Source organism: Pseudorca crassidens, chromosome 9, assembly GCF_039906515.1.
Source record: "Pseudorca crassidens isolate mPseCra1 chromosome 9, mPseCra1.hap1, whole genome shotgun sequence".
Lineage (NCBI taxonomy): Eukaryota > Metazoa > Chordata > Mammalia > Artiodactyla > Delphinidae > Pseudorca > Pseudorca crassidens.
Window position 1 is genome coordinate 66,738,100 of NC_090304.1, and position 16,540 is coordinate 66,754,639.

Sequence of the window (16,540 nt, forward strand, 5' to 3'; positions counted from 1 at the left end):
AAATGCTGGAGAGGCTGTGGAGAAAAGGGAACCCTCTTGCACTGTTGGTGGGAATGCAGATTGATACAGCCACTATGCAGAAGAGTATGGAGGTTCCTGAGAAAACTAAAAATAGAACTACCATATGACCCAGCAGTCCCACTACTGGGCATATACCCTGAGAAAACCATAATTCAAAAAGAGTCATGTACCACAATGGTCATTGCAGCTCTATTTACAATAGCCCAGACATCTGTCCATTGACAGATGAATGGATAAAGAAGACGTGGCACATATATACAATGGAATATTACTCAGCCATAAAAAGACACAAAATTGAGTTATTTGTAGTGAGGTGGATGGACCTAGAGTCTGTCATACAGAGTGAAGTAAGTCAGAAAGAGAAATACAATTACCATATGTTAACACATATATATGGAATCTAAAAAAAAATAAAAATGGTTATGAAGAAACTAGGGGCCAGACCAGAATAAAGACACAGACATAGAGAATGTACTTGAGGACACAGAGAGGGGGAAATGTAAGCTGGGACGAAGTGAGAGAGATGCATCGACATATATACACTACCAAATATAAAATTGATAGCTAGTGGGAAGCAGCCGCATAGCACAGGGAGATCAGCTGAGTGGTTTGTGACCACTGAGGGGTGGGATAGGGAGGGTGGGAGGGAGATGACATAGGGAGGAGATATGGGGATATATGTATATGTATGGCTGATTAACTTTGTTATAAAGCAGAAACTAACACACCATTGTAGAGCAATTATACTCCGTTAAAGATGTTTAAAAAATAAAAATAAAAAAAGCCCTGATGAACTTTCTGCTTAACCTGATGAATTAAATTATGACTTCATTATGCTTGTTATCCTTCAGATATAGAATTCTATCAATTACCATTCATTATTGAAGTTAATTCTTACTATATTGGGATTCTTACCAGAGAAGAATTTCAGTTCATTCTTTATTTGCCAAACAGTGCAAAACAATTTTTATTATATCAACTAGTTCTGGGCTTATGAGAATTACTACTTCTATACTACACCAGTATTCTTCTAACAATGGACTACAATGATCTCTTTCGAAAGCTATCAAATGAATAATATGAATTTAAGCCTGATTTTTCATGATTCCAAATAGGTCATCACTGCTCAAAGATCTTTGGATTAGTTTCTTTGTTTGCCCATTAAATCCTATGTTGCATATTTTCCCCATTTTCTTCTCATCTCCATTTCCAAGCTGACTGCTCTTTTTAGAGACAAAGGATTTTATACACACTATTATTATTTAACTGTATAATATAAGCTCTTTCACTGTCCTTTCTAAAATATCTCTTCCCTGTTACATAACATCTTGTCCTTTCCTAATTTTTACAACAATTAGTCCCCCCCTTTCCAATACTAACTTCTTAAGCTGCATTTGCAAATACATTTCTTCTAGTCCTCAGTTTCCATCCTCACTCCTTTATTGACTCCTTCTCCTCTGCCTTCCAGTACCAATAAGTCTTCCTTTGATCCTAATCTAATCAACTACCAAGTTATCAATACCATTTACATTACGACATTCCAAATCCTTCAAAGATTCCCTAACATCTCTAAGTTGTTCTGACACCTTGTCAAGGCATTCAAGATCTTTACCATGCTGACCGTAAATGGTTTTTCCATACTACTCCCCAGAACAATATCTTTGCTTCTGCTAGACTGACTGACTCACACTTCTCAAATAAGGTTTAATCATTACCTTCCTTACTTTTTGACAGTGCTGTGGATTTTACTTAAATGAACTTCTTCTTTCTTCATTTGTCTGATTTTCAATGTTCAGCTCAAATTCTATCTTCTCTGTGAAGCTTCTCTTATTGCCCGAGATTACACTAATCTGCCTTTTTCTGATTCTGTATAGTTTTCACAAACCAACTCCTAGTTTAGCGTTCAATTCAAAATTATTTTTTATTTACATTTGCATCCTTTCCTTTGAATAGCCAAAATAAACAACCAGCCAACAAGCTAACGTTTGCTGAGCACTCACTTGTCAGTCACTCTGTTGGGCAAAGGGAATATAAGAATGAATTGAATAATGTTTATTTACTCAGAACTCTTAATACAATGCACCTTTTGCTATTATAAATGACCACTATTCAAAAGATGTTGTAGAGTTGCTATATATATAGATAATACCACGCAGACAATCATGTAAGAACTAGAAGATTTGTGTGATCTCAATCCCAGGTGTTCATTATTTTGAAAGTAAAACCAACCACTAATTTTAAAATGACATTTTCTAAAAGACATTTCAGTGTTCCCACTACTTCCAGTACATCTGACAAGCAGGTAGAAATCTATGATTTACAATCACATGAACAACACACTATTAACAATTACTGATATCCAAGGTATTCCAATTCCAAAAATGCATCTTACAGAAGAAAAAAAAAAAACACATGAATGTTAAAACTGTACAAGCAAAGAAGGAAAATAAAACAACAGCTTGAGAACACATACACATTTCTATATGTGCTGGTCATTCCACTATTTAGACATCAACATTATTGTATGACCCATTATTTTCAAAGGATATATTTTAAAACTTTATGTTCTACATACCTGTCCAGTCTCCTACTATTTTAAGGTGGACCCCAAAGGTTGCTTTGGTTTCAGTAGGACACTAAAAAAATAAATAAATACTGGAGTCAATTCTGAATAATAATTATGTAGCACCAGAATATGATTCAATTACTACTTTTATTCTCAGAGCAAATCTCCAAAATCAATAAGAAATGGAAAGGAATGGACTAAAAAAAATCTATAGAGATCCTCATTAGTGGGAGAAAAAAAGCAATGCCAACCAGTCAATAAGACATTATACGTTTCTCGAAAAGCCCATATTTATTATATAAAACAAAAAATACACATAGTCTAAAACGGCTAGTATATTATATCTAAGCATAAATCTTACTTAAATATATTTTGAGTTAAAATATTTAAGAGGACACAGCTTTTAACCACGAAGGAAGAAATGGAGACTAATGATTTTGGTGTCTTTTTCTTTGCAGATATTCTGATACGATTCACATCCTAACAAATTCCGGGGAAATGAAAAAAATAATTATCAATGTGACCTGAATTTTCTGTGTCCAGTGAAGAAACTCCTACTGAAAGAGTTTTATTTCATTCCCTCCCATAATTCTCAGAAGAAATCTGGAGTAAAGTGGCAAGGGTACCTGAGGAGGGGAGTAAGCTGTAGTACTGGAGGTAAGAAAAAGTACCTGTGGTCCCATGTTTAGCAAATATAGGAAACAGCCACACAGTAAAAATGAGAGAATAATTTTTAGTTCACAATAAGAAAATGCAGTATCTCCCTTTATTTTACAGAATCCCAAGCCCTTTCCACAATTCTAAAATTCAGAGATTTTCAAAAATGAGTTTTTTCATAACACATTTGGTGGCACTATCAGACCTGAATTGATGGGAAGGTAATGATGGGAGGTTAATACTTCTGTATAAAAGTTCATACAGAACTATTTTCCTACAGAAATACCCATTTGTTTAAGAATGCTGCCTCATATCCTACTAGACATCTTAGGTAATATATTAATTATGCATACCTTTTACAACCTCAAAAATTCTGAATTCCGAAAATACATCTAGCATAAGGGTTATGGGTAAGGGATCATCTGCATGTGACTAGCCAGTGTTCATTGAATATCATGTACCAAGGGCAGGGCTAAGTGCCTCATTTCTAAAAGCTCACAATAACCCTGGTGACTTGTCTTTAAAAAGAGTGGATATATATATAACTGATTCACTTTGCTATACAGCAGAAACTAACATAACATTTTAAATCAACTATACTCCAATAAAAATTTTAAAAAAGGAAAAAAAAAATCACTTGCCCAAGACAGAATTTGGGTCTGGGTTTGTCTGCCTACACAGTTCATAACTATGGCAGGCCACTGTCTCCACTAAAGCAAAGATATGGAAAATGGCTAAGGATTGCATGAGAAGTCAAATGGAGTAGAGGGAAAAAAAGGATTTGTTGAAAATTAGTGGAATCAATGTACAACGATATGAATTAATGGGAAATATGGGCTGAAGTTAAAGCACAGATGAAAGACTATGCCAGTGGCTCTGAGGGCCTTGTGATAGAGAATAGGTTACATGAAGTAAGTTGAAGATCCTCGAGCTCACTATGTTGACTAATTAACGTAGGTCACATAGGGATGCTCTAAGGAAAAGAAATAAAGGAAGGTGAAGACACCATGGAGATATGTAAACAGCTCATCAAAGAAGATAAGTAGCTTGGAGGTCAGTGAAAACACTAAATAAAAAGTTAGGTATTAATCATTTCTTCATGACAAATCATAAACAAACTAAAAAGCACATGTTCAGGGTTGAGATTTATTGTAACATGGAATTTCCAAACCACTATTTCACAATCAGTGTTTCTAATAGGATTATTACTACTAACTGTAGTTTAAAATATTGAAATAAATGAAAAGAATATAAAAATCATATTACTTAAATATTATTTATACTAGTAAAATATTGCTTCATTTATAATTCTCAATCTAACATTTAATTATTTAATTTACATTCTAGTTTTTAATAACTCCAAGAGCAATGTTTTGTCATTAGTAAATCTCCAAATAAGATGATGTGATCTGTAAAAACCCACCACCACTTTTACTTCGTACTATCAATACTTAACGCTGGCCAGAGCCTCTATGCTGTAAAAGTTGTAGCTGCCAGAAAGCAAGAATCCCAACAGAGTTCCAAGCTACCAATCTGATTGTTCCCATGTCTCTTGATGTTTCCCTTATTGTGAACTAAATCTTAGGTTATGAAAAGAAGATCTAAGCCAAGAAAATAGAATAGGGAGCAACAAAGTTAGTCTTTGTATGCCTGAGTACGCATCTGGCTTGAGTTAATCTTATAATGTATTCTAAAGGAAAATGTACATTTTGCCAAATATTCATATCTCTGTTCTATTCTTTCAGTGCAGACATTGTAAAAGATAATTACATATGATGTTTAACATTCCCTCAGGCCTTGTAGGAGCCTATAAACCTCCTTCTTCTAAGTGTTGGCCAAATGTATCAGGATAGCTTTTAAGGTTGATCTGGTTGTGAACAGGTAGAACACAATATTGTTCCTCTCAAACTCTTGGGAATGATGCCTTTATAAATTACTGATACTTCCTCAAACTAGCTAGGAATGAAGAAGACAGATTTTAACAGAGTCTTTGCCCAGTCATATCACCCCAGATTTGAAGGAGGCTTGCATAGAATAGCACACAGAATGACTTCACCATGTGTGGTTTGAAACAATGACTGAAAATCTTAGAATCACATTTTAGTACCTTTGCAAAAATAATGTTCAGATTCATTAATGTTGTCTAAAGCACAGTGTAGTGATTCCTTAATGTTGTTTCACTATCTTTTTAAAAGTGCTTAGAAAACTTCTCAAAGGGAAGAAATAATAAAGTATTCATATCTCTGGCTATATTGTTTCTCTTAGAACATTAAAAATAAATATGCTAATGACAAATTTTCAGTTAAAATATGTTATAGGACATGTAGTAAAGTTCACACTCTTAAAATTAAAACAGATATTAGGGGACTTCACTTGTGGCACAGTGGTTAAGAATCCACCTGCAAATGCAGGGGACACGGGTTCATGCCCTGGTCCGGGAAGATCCCACATGCCGCGGAGCAACTAAGCCTGTGCACCACAACTACTGAGCCTGTGCTCTAGAACCTGAGAGCCACAACTACTGAGCCCACGTGCCACAACTACTGAAGCCCATGCGCCTAGAGCTCGTGCTCCGCAACAAGAGAAGCCACCGCAACGAGAAGCCCACACACCACAATGAAGACTAGCCTCCACTCTCCGCAACTAGACAAAGCCCACGTGCAGCAATGAAGACCCAATGCAGCCATAAATAAATAAATAAATAATAAAATTTAAAAAACAGATATTAGTGTTTTTTCTCTATACACAAATACATTGATGAGACTATATGATACATTGTTAAGAATATTAATTTCTGGGAAGTAAAGTTGAAGACAGAGAAAATAACTCATTTCATACACATCTATTTTTAAAATTTATTATTAAGGTTTTTAATGTTTATAAATTTACATACTTTAAAAGTTTAATTTAAAATATAAACATTAAAACATTCCTGAGTCTTACTTTAGTCTCACTTAAGTTTCCTAGATGAAGAGAATGGAGTTTGGCTGTTACTGACCTTAATATAAGTAGCAGAATACTCATCACCTAGTTTAAGGAGAAGAAAATAGAATGACAGAATTTGCAAGAGACCTGGAGGAATGTGTACTTTGATATCCTGGAGAAAAACAACCTTTTCTTTCAAATTATTTGTTCAAAATGGCATTGGGTTTTTCATGTGCTCAAATGACTAATGATTTTATAACAGTCCCACAAAAATATAAACAGATATTACATAATCATCTTACATTTGAGAACAAAATGTAAAAATGATGTCACTGCACAAGAATTTATTCAACACGGAAAATGAATTTAAAAGCCACAATGTGTTTATTTTAAATCAAGAGCTTTGCAACAATAAATAAAAATAATTCTAAAATGGATGTTACTATGGTAAATATTAAATTTTCAATGTAACAAATTTCTTAAACCAGAGAAAATGATCACAGAATATGATGTTCTTTAATCATTATTGTCAGGTCTTTATTTTTAACCCTCTTTTCCAAAGCTCTAGTTTCACATTTTCTATGCCTGCTAGATAATTTCTACTTGAAATTCGCTCTAAATGTAATATATCTAAAATTGCTGTTCTCTTCTTTCCTAAATTATCTTCTCCTTCTAATTCCCCTAGGTCTGGACATGGAACCTACATCCCACCAGAACAGACGTTCAAATCTCAGAGTAATACCAGGTATTTCTCTTCCTGCCAGCATTCAATCAACTTTCAAGTCCTTTCAAATAATATTACCAAAGAAAATGTCTGATCACAGCAATCTCCTATTGATTAACCTTTCGTATCCTATTATGGGAAAACACGCACATTCTTTCTTTCCTACGGTCTCTGACCAACCACATTTGTCCCAAATTCTTTCCAATTTTATATCCCATTTTTCCTCTTTGATTCACTCTAATCCAGCTAAGCCAACATGGATCAACTAATATATTTTCTTGTCTCTTCGTTTTCTCACTTACTAGTATACTCATTTAGAATGACTTCATTCCCATTTCTCATACTGGACACCGGTAATTCTTTAAGGCCCATCTCAAATGCTACCACTTTCATGAAGAAATCTTGATTTCCCATGCTACAAAAATCCCTCTCTTCTCTGAAATTCCAAATTACTTGACTTTTATGCCCTTTATTACAGTTTACCTCTTTAATTTTGTGTAATTTTTCCAGTATTAATATACGATAAATGTCTTGAGATCAAGAACTATTTCTAAATCATTACCATATATTCCATAGCATCTTATCCTTATTGGGTATGCATTCAAATATCAGTTAATAAAATATTGGAGAATTAACCTGAGAATGAATAAGGACTTCAACAATGGGCAATTCTTCTACAATTTATTCAAACATTCAACAAACATGTATTGAGTATTAAAAAGTTTCACAGACTATACTAGGAGCTCATGTAACTTCACAAATGAGGATTGTTCTAAAAGTAAGAGAGGAGATAATGTGCCAGGAGTGCAAAATCCATCACAATTAGTGCAACATCGTGACTCTAAACGTTTTGACAAATATAACATTTCAATATTTACTGGTTTACTTGAAGGAAAAAGTGTTTACTTGTATAGTTTCATGAAAAAAATGCTAAATATTAAACAGAAAGATCCTGGAAAAGTATGTAAGTGAGATTTTTGCTAACTGCAATGGAATATGTGCATTTATCTCAGCTCCCTCAAAAGAAAAAAACCAAAACACTGAGATAACAATTTATGAATATAAAAATACACATGGCAATATCAAAGGTAACACAGGGAATGATAACAACAATAGAGAGGTGTCAACACATTTTGAAAGATGAAATGTGGGTGACATGGTGGTTTGGGAACTGACTGGAAAAAATTCCAAAGCTGAAATCGCACAACCTTCAGAAAAGGGATCACCTTGAGAAGCAAACCCATCTTTCTCACACCTCACTGGGAAAACTTAGGTCTCAGAGACCTCACAGACAACAGAAGAAAACTGAGGTTGGACTTATCATTTTAAAAAAGAGAAGAAATGTGTTCATGTCTGTATATGGGATAACTTGACCCCCAAATTACCTCACCCCAAGCACAAGCCAGGCAGCTATGCTCCCACAAATCCAAACACAAGTAGGACAAGTAGAGGTGGGACAAAAAGGGCTCAAGATACAGGAATAGTCTGTACAGTGGAAAGTAGGGCTGAGATGTCATTCATTTGCTCAGGAAATATTTGATAAAAGTAGACTAAGTGCCATATCACATTTACATATCCCAAACTGGGCTCTACAAATTCTCATCAGAATGAGAGCTTTTGTAGATGAGAATTTGATAGGGAGGGCCCTCCCTATCTCACATAATGCAGCTCCAGTTGCTCAGACCAAAAAACAAAAGAAAAAAATAAAAAAATAAAAAAAAATAAAAACCCTAACTCTTGTATTTCCTTCCCATTCCATACCCAGTCTATCAAGAAATCCTGCTAACTCTTTCAAATATATTAAGAACCTGATACCTCTCACCAGCTCCACTGTCACCATCCTGGTCCAAGCAGCATCATACCCCAGGTGGATGACCACAACGGCCTCCTAACTGGTCTCTCTGCTCTGCCCTTCATCTAACCCTAACATAGCATCCAGAGTGCTCCTGTTAAAAACTAAGCCAGGTCATGTCCTTCCTCTACCCAGAGCCACTCAATGGCTCCTTCCTCACTCAAAGTAAAAACCAAAGCCCTTGCAGTGTCATATAAACCCTACATAATCTGACTCCTCATGACTTCTCTGACATTATTTCCTACCATCCTTCCTTTTCCTTAGTCTATTCCAGACACTCTGACCTCTGATCTCCCTTCTCCACTCACACCCCTCCCCACATACACACACTCACGCAGATACAAGTCAACAGATATCAAGTATAGCTCAAGGTGAAAACTGCCTGTTTTTTTTAACAGAAAAATGACATAATCTGGTTTTCATTTCAAAATAATCACCTTGGCAGCTTGTTAAGATTAAATGGTAGCTGAACAGGGAGATCAGCTCGGTGCTTTGGGACCACCTAGAGGGGTGGGATAGGGAGGGTGGGAAGGAGGGAGACGCAAGAGAGAAGAGATATGGGAACATATGTATATGTATAACTGATTCATTTTGTTATAAAGAAGAAACTAACACACCATTGTAAAGCAATTATACTTCAATAAAGATTAAAAAAAAAAAATGGTAGCTGAGTAAGGGCAGACAGATGCAGAGGAGTCAGGAGGCTATCCAATGGTAGTAGATTGGACCAGTGTGGCAACGGTGGAAATGGTGGACATATATTGAAGGTAGAGCCAAGAAAATTTGTGGATGGATTTTTGCCGATATTTTTAAAAACTGGTAAAAGTCAAGAATGATGTTCAGGTTTTCAGCCTGAGCAACATGGACAACTGAGTTGGCATTAACTGAAGTGGGAGAAGATGGTGGGTGGAATAGGTTGGAAGGCCAAAGGTTAGTTCAATTTTAGACATGTTAATTTAAGATGTCTATTAGACATCCAAGTGGAAGTTCCTGGTAGACGATTGGACACAGGGTCCTGAATTTCAGAGGTGGGGTCTGGGCCGGAACTATAAATTTGGGAGATGATAGTATACGGATACATCAATAGGAAAGATCACCAGAGAAATGAATTTAGCTGGCGGAAAAGTAGTTCAAGGAATGGACACTGGAGTGTTCTGATATTTAGAGGTCATGGGATGACAAGGAATAGCGAAGAAAGAAAGACCGAGTAAAAGTACCCAGAAACCTAGGAGACAAACCAGGTGAGCGGATGTCCTGGAAGCACAATGAAAGCAGGGTATCGATAAAGCAAGAGATCAGCTGTGCCAAATGGAGATGAGAGGTCAGTCCAACTGAGGACTGTGAAATGACCCTTGGACCTGGCAATAACATGGTCACTGTTGACCTCGGAAATGTTTAAGTAGAGTGGTATGGGCAAAGTTGGTGGATTTAACAGAGAATAAGAGGAAAGGAAGAACTGAGAAATGGGGAAGTAGCAGAAAGGAGATATTAAGTCAAGAAAGGAGCTTTTATTGATCACCTTCTCTTTGGTATCTAAGTAAAAGGAGGCATCCAAAAATACCAATTGAATAAACCAAGTTTAATATTAAACAACAGGTTTGCTCTGAATACATTGACCTATTTAAGTTCATATTTATCATGCAGGATCACATTAGGCACCGAAGGAATATTTTCTTTTCCCCTGGAAAAAAGTCAAGCTAGAGCAGTTAGAAAATGTCTAATTTTCAGAGAATTCAGATGCCCTGTTAAGTTTCCTGAACATTAGTGACCTTCTGGAGCAATTTCCACCACTGTGCCTGCTCTATGGTTAAGACACATTGTTGCCTTGCTAATGTATCATCCATCCCAGCTGAGTTTCTAAATTGTCCAAGCAAAAGATTTGTGAAACCCTAGAGAAAAGTAATTTTTAAGAGTTAAATAGATGAGATCAAGACCCAAGATCAAAACAACTGATGCAGACTTCCTGGTTATATTTAAACCCATGGAATTAAACAAATAATAACAAAAATAGTTTGCCAGTCTTGAGAAATCCATGGCCATTCTTGTCTGGTTTTCATTGAAAACTGGAAGGACTATTCCCAAAGTGACTGGTTGAGACATGAAAAACAAAAATCAGAAAAACGATGGCAAGTGCAGGCATGCTATGTAAAAGTACAGACAATAACAAACTAACAACTAGACTTTCCTGTGACTCATGGAAAAATATGTGAAATCAGGTTATCCAAGTTTAAAAATAATGAATCATACAACTTAAAATACAGATGTCAGGAAAGCACGTGTGTTTCTGAATAAAAATAATAATGAAAGGATACAGAGATATTTATGCAAACTTCAATCAATTACTGCTATACAAGAGCAGATTCTGCATTCTTTACTTGAGAATCCATGAAAAGTATTAATAAACATAAATAATATCTACCTCAGTTAAATATAAAGAGATGTTACATTCTGTAGTAAACAGTAGGTTTCATGCTTTCTTAAGTTTGCCTTTTTAAAATCATCTGTGATTTACATATCAAATTAGATGAGAGCATACCTTAATACATTTGTTTTGGCAGAAAATCCAAAGTTTGGTAATTACAGAGCACAGCTAGAAAACACTTTAAGAGATCAACTACATAGTCAAAAAAAAAAAAAGAAAAGAAAAGAAAAATCTACCCAGGTTTTAAGTCAATAAAGGTTTAAAGAAGGAAAAGAATCAGAAAACTTGAATTTTGGTTCCAACTTTGTCATCAATTGTGTTACTTTGGGTTTTTTGATCCTTTAAACAATTTATGTTTTAGATACCTCCTTCCCTCACAGCAAAGAAACAAGTAAATCTGCTGTTTGGACTACAAATTTTTAAAGTTCAATAACTTTAGATAAACTATTAGAATTTATATGTGTCTCAAGTTTAAGTTTTAAAAATAGAATTATCTCACAAAAGCTATATTTTAATACACCTTTTATATATTTATAGGTATATAAATGTATATAAATATATAAATTTAAATACATCTCTCTAAGTGTTGTGTGTAGTGGAAACTGTGGTGCCCTGTTCAGGTCTTCGTCCCTTCTCCCTTTTCCCAATTTTCAGTATTAAAACACTCATTTCCCCAATTTCCCAGTTGCTGAAAGTGCTGCCTGCTGAGAGCTACTTCTGAGACCCTCCCCAGGAATTGCCATCCACAGACAAACGCTTCCCCACCCATGTCTAAGCGTCAAACCCAATGACTGTAATTTGGGAGTACACAGATTTGTCCTCCTGACTTCAAGACAGGACAACTCTGAACTACCATTTTACCTGTAGATCTCCTGTGTGAGCTGCTGAGGTCTCTGTGGAGACTATATCACAGTTCAACTTCTGCCTTGCCTCCTTAGTCCCTCACTCCTTACCAGCTGTTGATCTGAGCACACTAACCAACAAACCTCTGGCACGCAAATCTCTACTCCCAGTCTGTTTCCCTGGAAACCCAACCTGAAACATCCTTCATCCCACGGGCTAGTAAACCACAAGAGGCAAATCATCAGTCCCCCAAATGACTGTTTCTAAACCAGTCTGTGGCCAGAGCTTAGTCAGTTATTGCATGCTGGAGAAGGAAGCAAAAAAAAAAAAAAAAAAAAATCAGTTTAATCCTGTTTTGATTGTCCACACATTATTGGAAATAAAAATATCATATGACAATGCTTATATGTGGAATCTGAGAAAAAGGTACAAATGAACTTAGTTACAAAACATAAATAGTCACAGATGTAGAAAACAAACTTGTGGTTACCAGGGGAGAAGCGGGGGGAGGGATAAATTGGGAGATTGGAATTGACATATACACACTACTATATATAAAATAGATAACTAATAGGGACCTACTGTATAGCACAGGGAACTCTACTCAGTACTCTGTAATGGCCTATATGGGAAAAGAAACTAAAAAAACGTAGATATATGTATAACTGATTCACTTTGCTGTACACCTGAGACTAATACAACGTTGTAAATCAACTATACTCCAATAAAAAATTTTTTTTTTAATTGTGGGATTGGAGTGAGAAAAACAACAACAACAACAGAAACAACTTCTAACTGAGAACCTCCTGTGTGCCAAGCACCCTGCTTAGCTTGATTATATCTTTTTAATTCATATTCAAAGCTTCATAGAGAAGTTACTATTATTATCCATGTTTTATAAAGAAGTAAACCAAAGGTAAGTGTGTTAATTATCTTGTTCAAGGTCACAGTACTAATAAGTGGGGTATTCAGGTCTCCAATCCCAGCTGTTCAGGATTCCAAAATCTATGGTCTAATACTGTACAGTAGCCTCTGATCTCCAACAACCTTTGCCAGCAAACGTTCCTGCTGGTTACACCCTGAGAGAATGCAAGTGTTACTGCAGAAAACAATCACAACTTTCTGGGAACACCCACCAAATAAGCATGGCTTCCGTGTGTAGCAAAGTCAGTGTCAAGTATAAGAAATGTTGAAGCACTTTAAGCAATGAAAAGTCCAACCTTTGAGTTCCTAATTAAATCAGTAGTCAAAACTTAGCCTTACTTTGACTGAAATTATGAAAAATATTATAGTGCTTCTGTACCTTATCTTTGCACCAACTTTTTTTGTTATTTTCAGTTGTAAAAGCTTCACCTCTGTTTAAAAAATGAGGTGAAATTCAAGCTACTGAATCTGGGATCAATGGATATGTTATAGATCTGATTTTTCCTTATACTGACACGATATATTAAAGTAAATATTAGACTTTTCTAACAGGGGAATTTGACTTTCAACTCCCCACAATATTTGAAGAGCTTAGTAGTGTGGGCAATATAAAACTTTCAACTTCATTTTTCTCTTGAAAATACATTTTTATAGTTTCATAAATTTCTCTTTTAAATGGTAATTCTTTTTTGTTGACTCCAACAAGTATGTCTAAGAGCAATAGGAGTTTTAGAAATATGAATGCCCTGAACATGGCTAGGTGGTGAGGCATGAGAGAGACAGGGCCGAATAGCTAACAATACACCTTTCAGCCAGGCAGTCTGTGTTTCTATCTCACCTGTGCCACTAATTAGTTGTGTGCTATCTAATATTTCTGAGTCACATTATTTTCTGTATCATAGAGAGTTAACAGTACACATCACATAGAAATATAGAACTAAATAATATAATATTTTCAAAGTTTGTTTAGGCATTTAATTAGTAGGTACTATTATCCTTGACAAAGATGGGATGTGTATACAATTTTAGTGGGAATTGGCATATTGGAAGTCTCTTTGTTTTGTTTTGTTTTTTGTTTTTTTTTTTTTTGCGGTATGCAGGCCTCTCCCGTTGCGGAGCACAGGCTCCAGACGCGCAGGCTCAGCGGCCATGGCTCACAGGCCCAGCCGCTCCGTCCCGGCTTCCCAGACCGGGGCACAAACCCGTGTCCCCTGCATCGGCAGGCGGACTCTCAACCACTGCGCCACCAGGGAAGCCCTAAGTCACTTTGTTTTCCTTTGTTTTATTTCAAAGGAACCCTTAAAACTATCCAGTGAAAATGCTTGAAAAGCATGTATTTTACATGTAAGTGCCAAACAGAAGGAAATGGCAGGAAAAGACAGTAAATTAACATAATAGCATAATGTAAAATTTAGCTTAGAAATGTTTTTGCTTTACTCAAATTCATTTCCAGGCAGCAGTACAGTTCACCTCTTTTCCCTCTTACAAAAACAGGGACTCCCTTGGGGCATGGTATGAGTGAGACAGCTAGCAATCCCCCCAAATGTGGGAGGGCTATAAACCATTTCCTAAGCCTACACGAAGTACATGGTACACAGATGGTCTGGTGAGAAGAATCTTCCTTTGTCTTAAAATTTCTTTTGGAAGCCAACTATTGTTGCAATTTAAAATATCTATGAGATATAAGTCTTTCTAAAACAATTAACACTTTGAGGTTTAATATGGCATAATCAAAACATACAAAAACGGATGTTTAAAATAAGGATAAATGTGAATACAAAACCAAAACTTGCAAAGTCAAGATCCATTTTGACCTGCAGGTTGCTAGGCAAACCTAAGATATATTGATAACATTTGTCACATAAGCAACAGAAATTAGGAGCAAGTAATTTTCCACTGTTAGCCCTGAGAATGGGGCAGTGGAGGTGAAAACTTGACCTGCTGTCTCTAACCAGATGTTCTCAGTAAATTGTTTCCCTTTGTCTTTGGTGGTTCTTCCCAAACTACCTCCACCATAAGTACATTTCCCAGTCCTCTTATCAGCTAAAGAGAAATAGTCATCATGATCTTAAAGATTAGACTCAGTGGAGAACAGTATGGAGGTTCCTTAAAAAACTACAAATAGAACTACCATAGGACCCAGCAATCCCACTACTGGGCATATGCCCTGAGAAAACCATAATTCAAAAAGAGTCATGTACCAAAATGCTCATTGCAGCTCTACTTACAATAGCCAGGACATGGAAGCAACCTAAGTGTCCATCATCGGATGAATGGATAAAGAAGATGTGGCACATATATACAATGGAATATTACTCAGCCATAAAAAGAAACGACATTGAGCTATTTGTAATGAGGTGGATAGACCTAGAGTCTGTCATACAGAGTGAAGTAAGTCAGAAAGAGAAAGACAAATACCGTATGCTAACACATATATATGGAATTTAAGAAAAAAAAAATGTCATGAAGAACCTAGGGGTAAGACAGGAATAGAGACACAGACCTACTAGAGAATGGACTTGAGGATATGGGGAGGGGGAAGGGTAAGCTGTGACAAAGCGAGAGAGTTGCATGGACATATATACAGTACCAAACATAAGGTAGATAGCTAGTGGGAAGCAGCCGCATAGCACAGGGAGATCAGCTCAGTGCTTTGTGACCGCCTGGAGGGGTGGGATAGGGAGGGTGGGAGGGAGGGAGACGAAAGAGGGAAGAGATATGGGAACATATGTATATGTATAACTGATTCACTTTGTTATAAAGCAGAAACTAACACACCATTGTAAAGCAATTATACTCCAATAAAGATGTAAAAAAAAAAAAAAGATTAGACTCAGAACCTGACTGGAAGCTCTTTGACTGAGAGACACATCAGCCATAAGCATTTCCTCTTTCTCCTTAAATCCTCTAGCTTTTCCTTTTCTCTGGCTTCACCTTCCAAGTGAGAGATGGGAAGAAAAGACAATCCATCTATGAAGTATTTCTCAAGGTAAGTCCCAAACACTAACTATATATTAAGCGTTTTTCACTCTTTCAACAGATATATATTGTGTTACTCCGTGTACCAGATGCTGTGCTATGAACGTAACTTTGAAAGGGTTCCTGGAGCTTATGGTCTAGGAGGAAGACAGGTATTAAACAGGTAATTTAATGGCACTAATTGCTGAAGAGAATATACAGGGTCTTATAAAAGGAAAAGGTCAAGAGAATGTATGGTATTTGGAGAGTGAATAAGTGGAAGAAGCAGTGGTTGGTTTCTAGGGCAAAGAGATTAGTCTAGACAAAGATCTAAAAGTGAGAAAGTAGAAAAGGGTTAAATAAATGGGTGAATAAATTCAATGGGATTATTTATTAAAGAACGTCTTAAAACCAGTAATATGGTAAGAGAAACTATGAATTTTTTAAAGCGATACACACTAACCACTATTTTCCAAACTATTTTGGGTCTTTTCTTTCTTGTTTTTCTTAGAGAATTTTCAGAGAACCATGTTCCTTAAAGAGAACTGAAGACTGGCCTGGAAGAAGCAGAAGGAAAAAGGAAAAATCTTTTCTTAATTGAAGAAAGTAAGAAAGAAGAAAAACTATGATGGATACAGAATCCCAGGT

The 16,540-nt window shown here is 36.0% G+C and overlaps 1 protein-coding gene across 8 annotated transcripts in view; it reads right to left on the bottom strand.

Annotated features, from left to right (window-relative positions):
* Positions 1-16,540, bottom strand: part of NOX4 (NADPH oxidase 4) — a 154,411-nt gene that overhangs the window by 66,117 nt on the left and 71,754 nt on the right. For all 8 annotated transcript variants that reach the window (XM_067750666.1, XM_067750664.1, XM_067750663.1 and 5 more), the window contains one exon: positions 2,597-2,657. In XM_067750666.1, the coding sequence (XP_067606767.1) occupies positions 2,597-2,657 (61 nt within the window). The remainder of the gene's footprint in view (positions 1-2,596; positions 2,658-16,540) is intronic.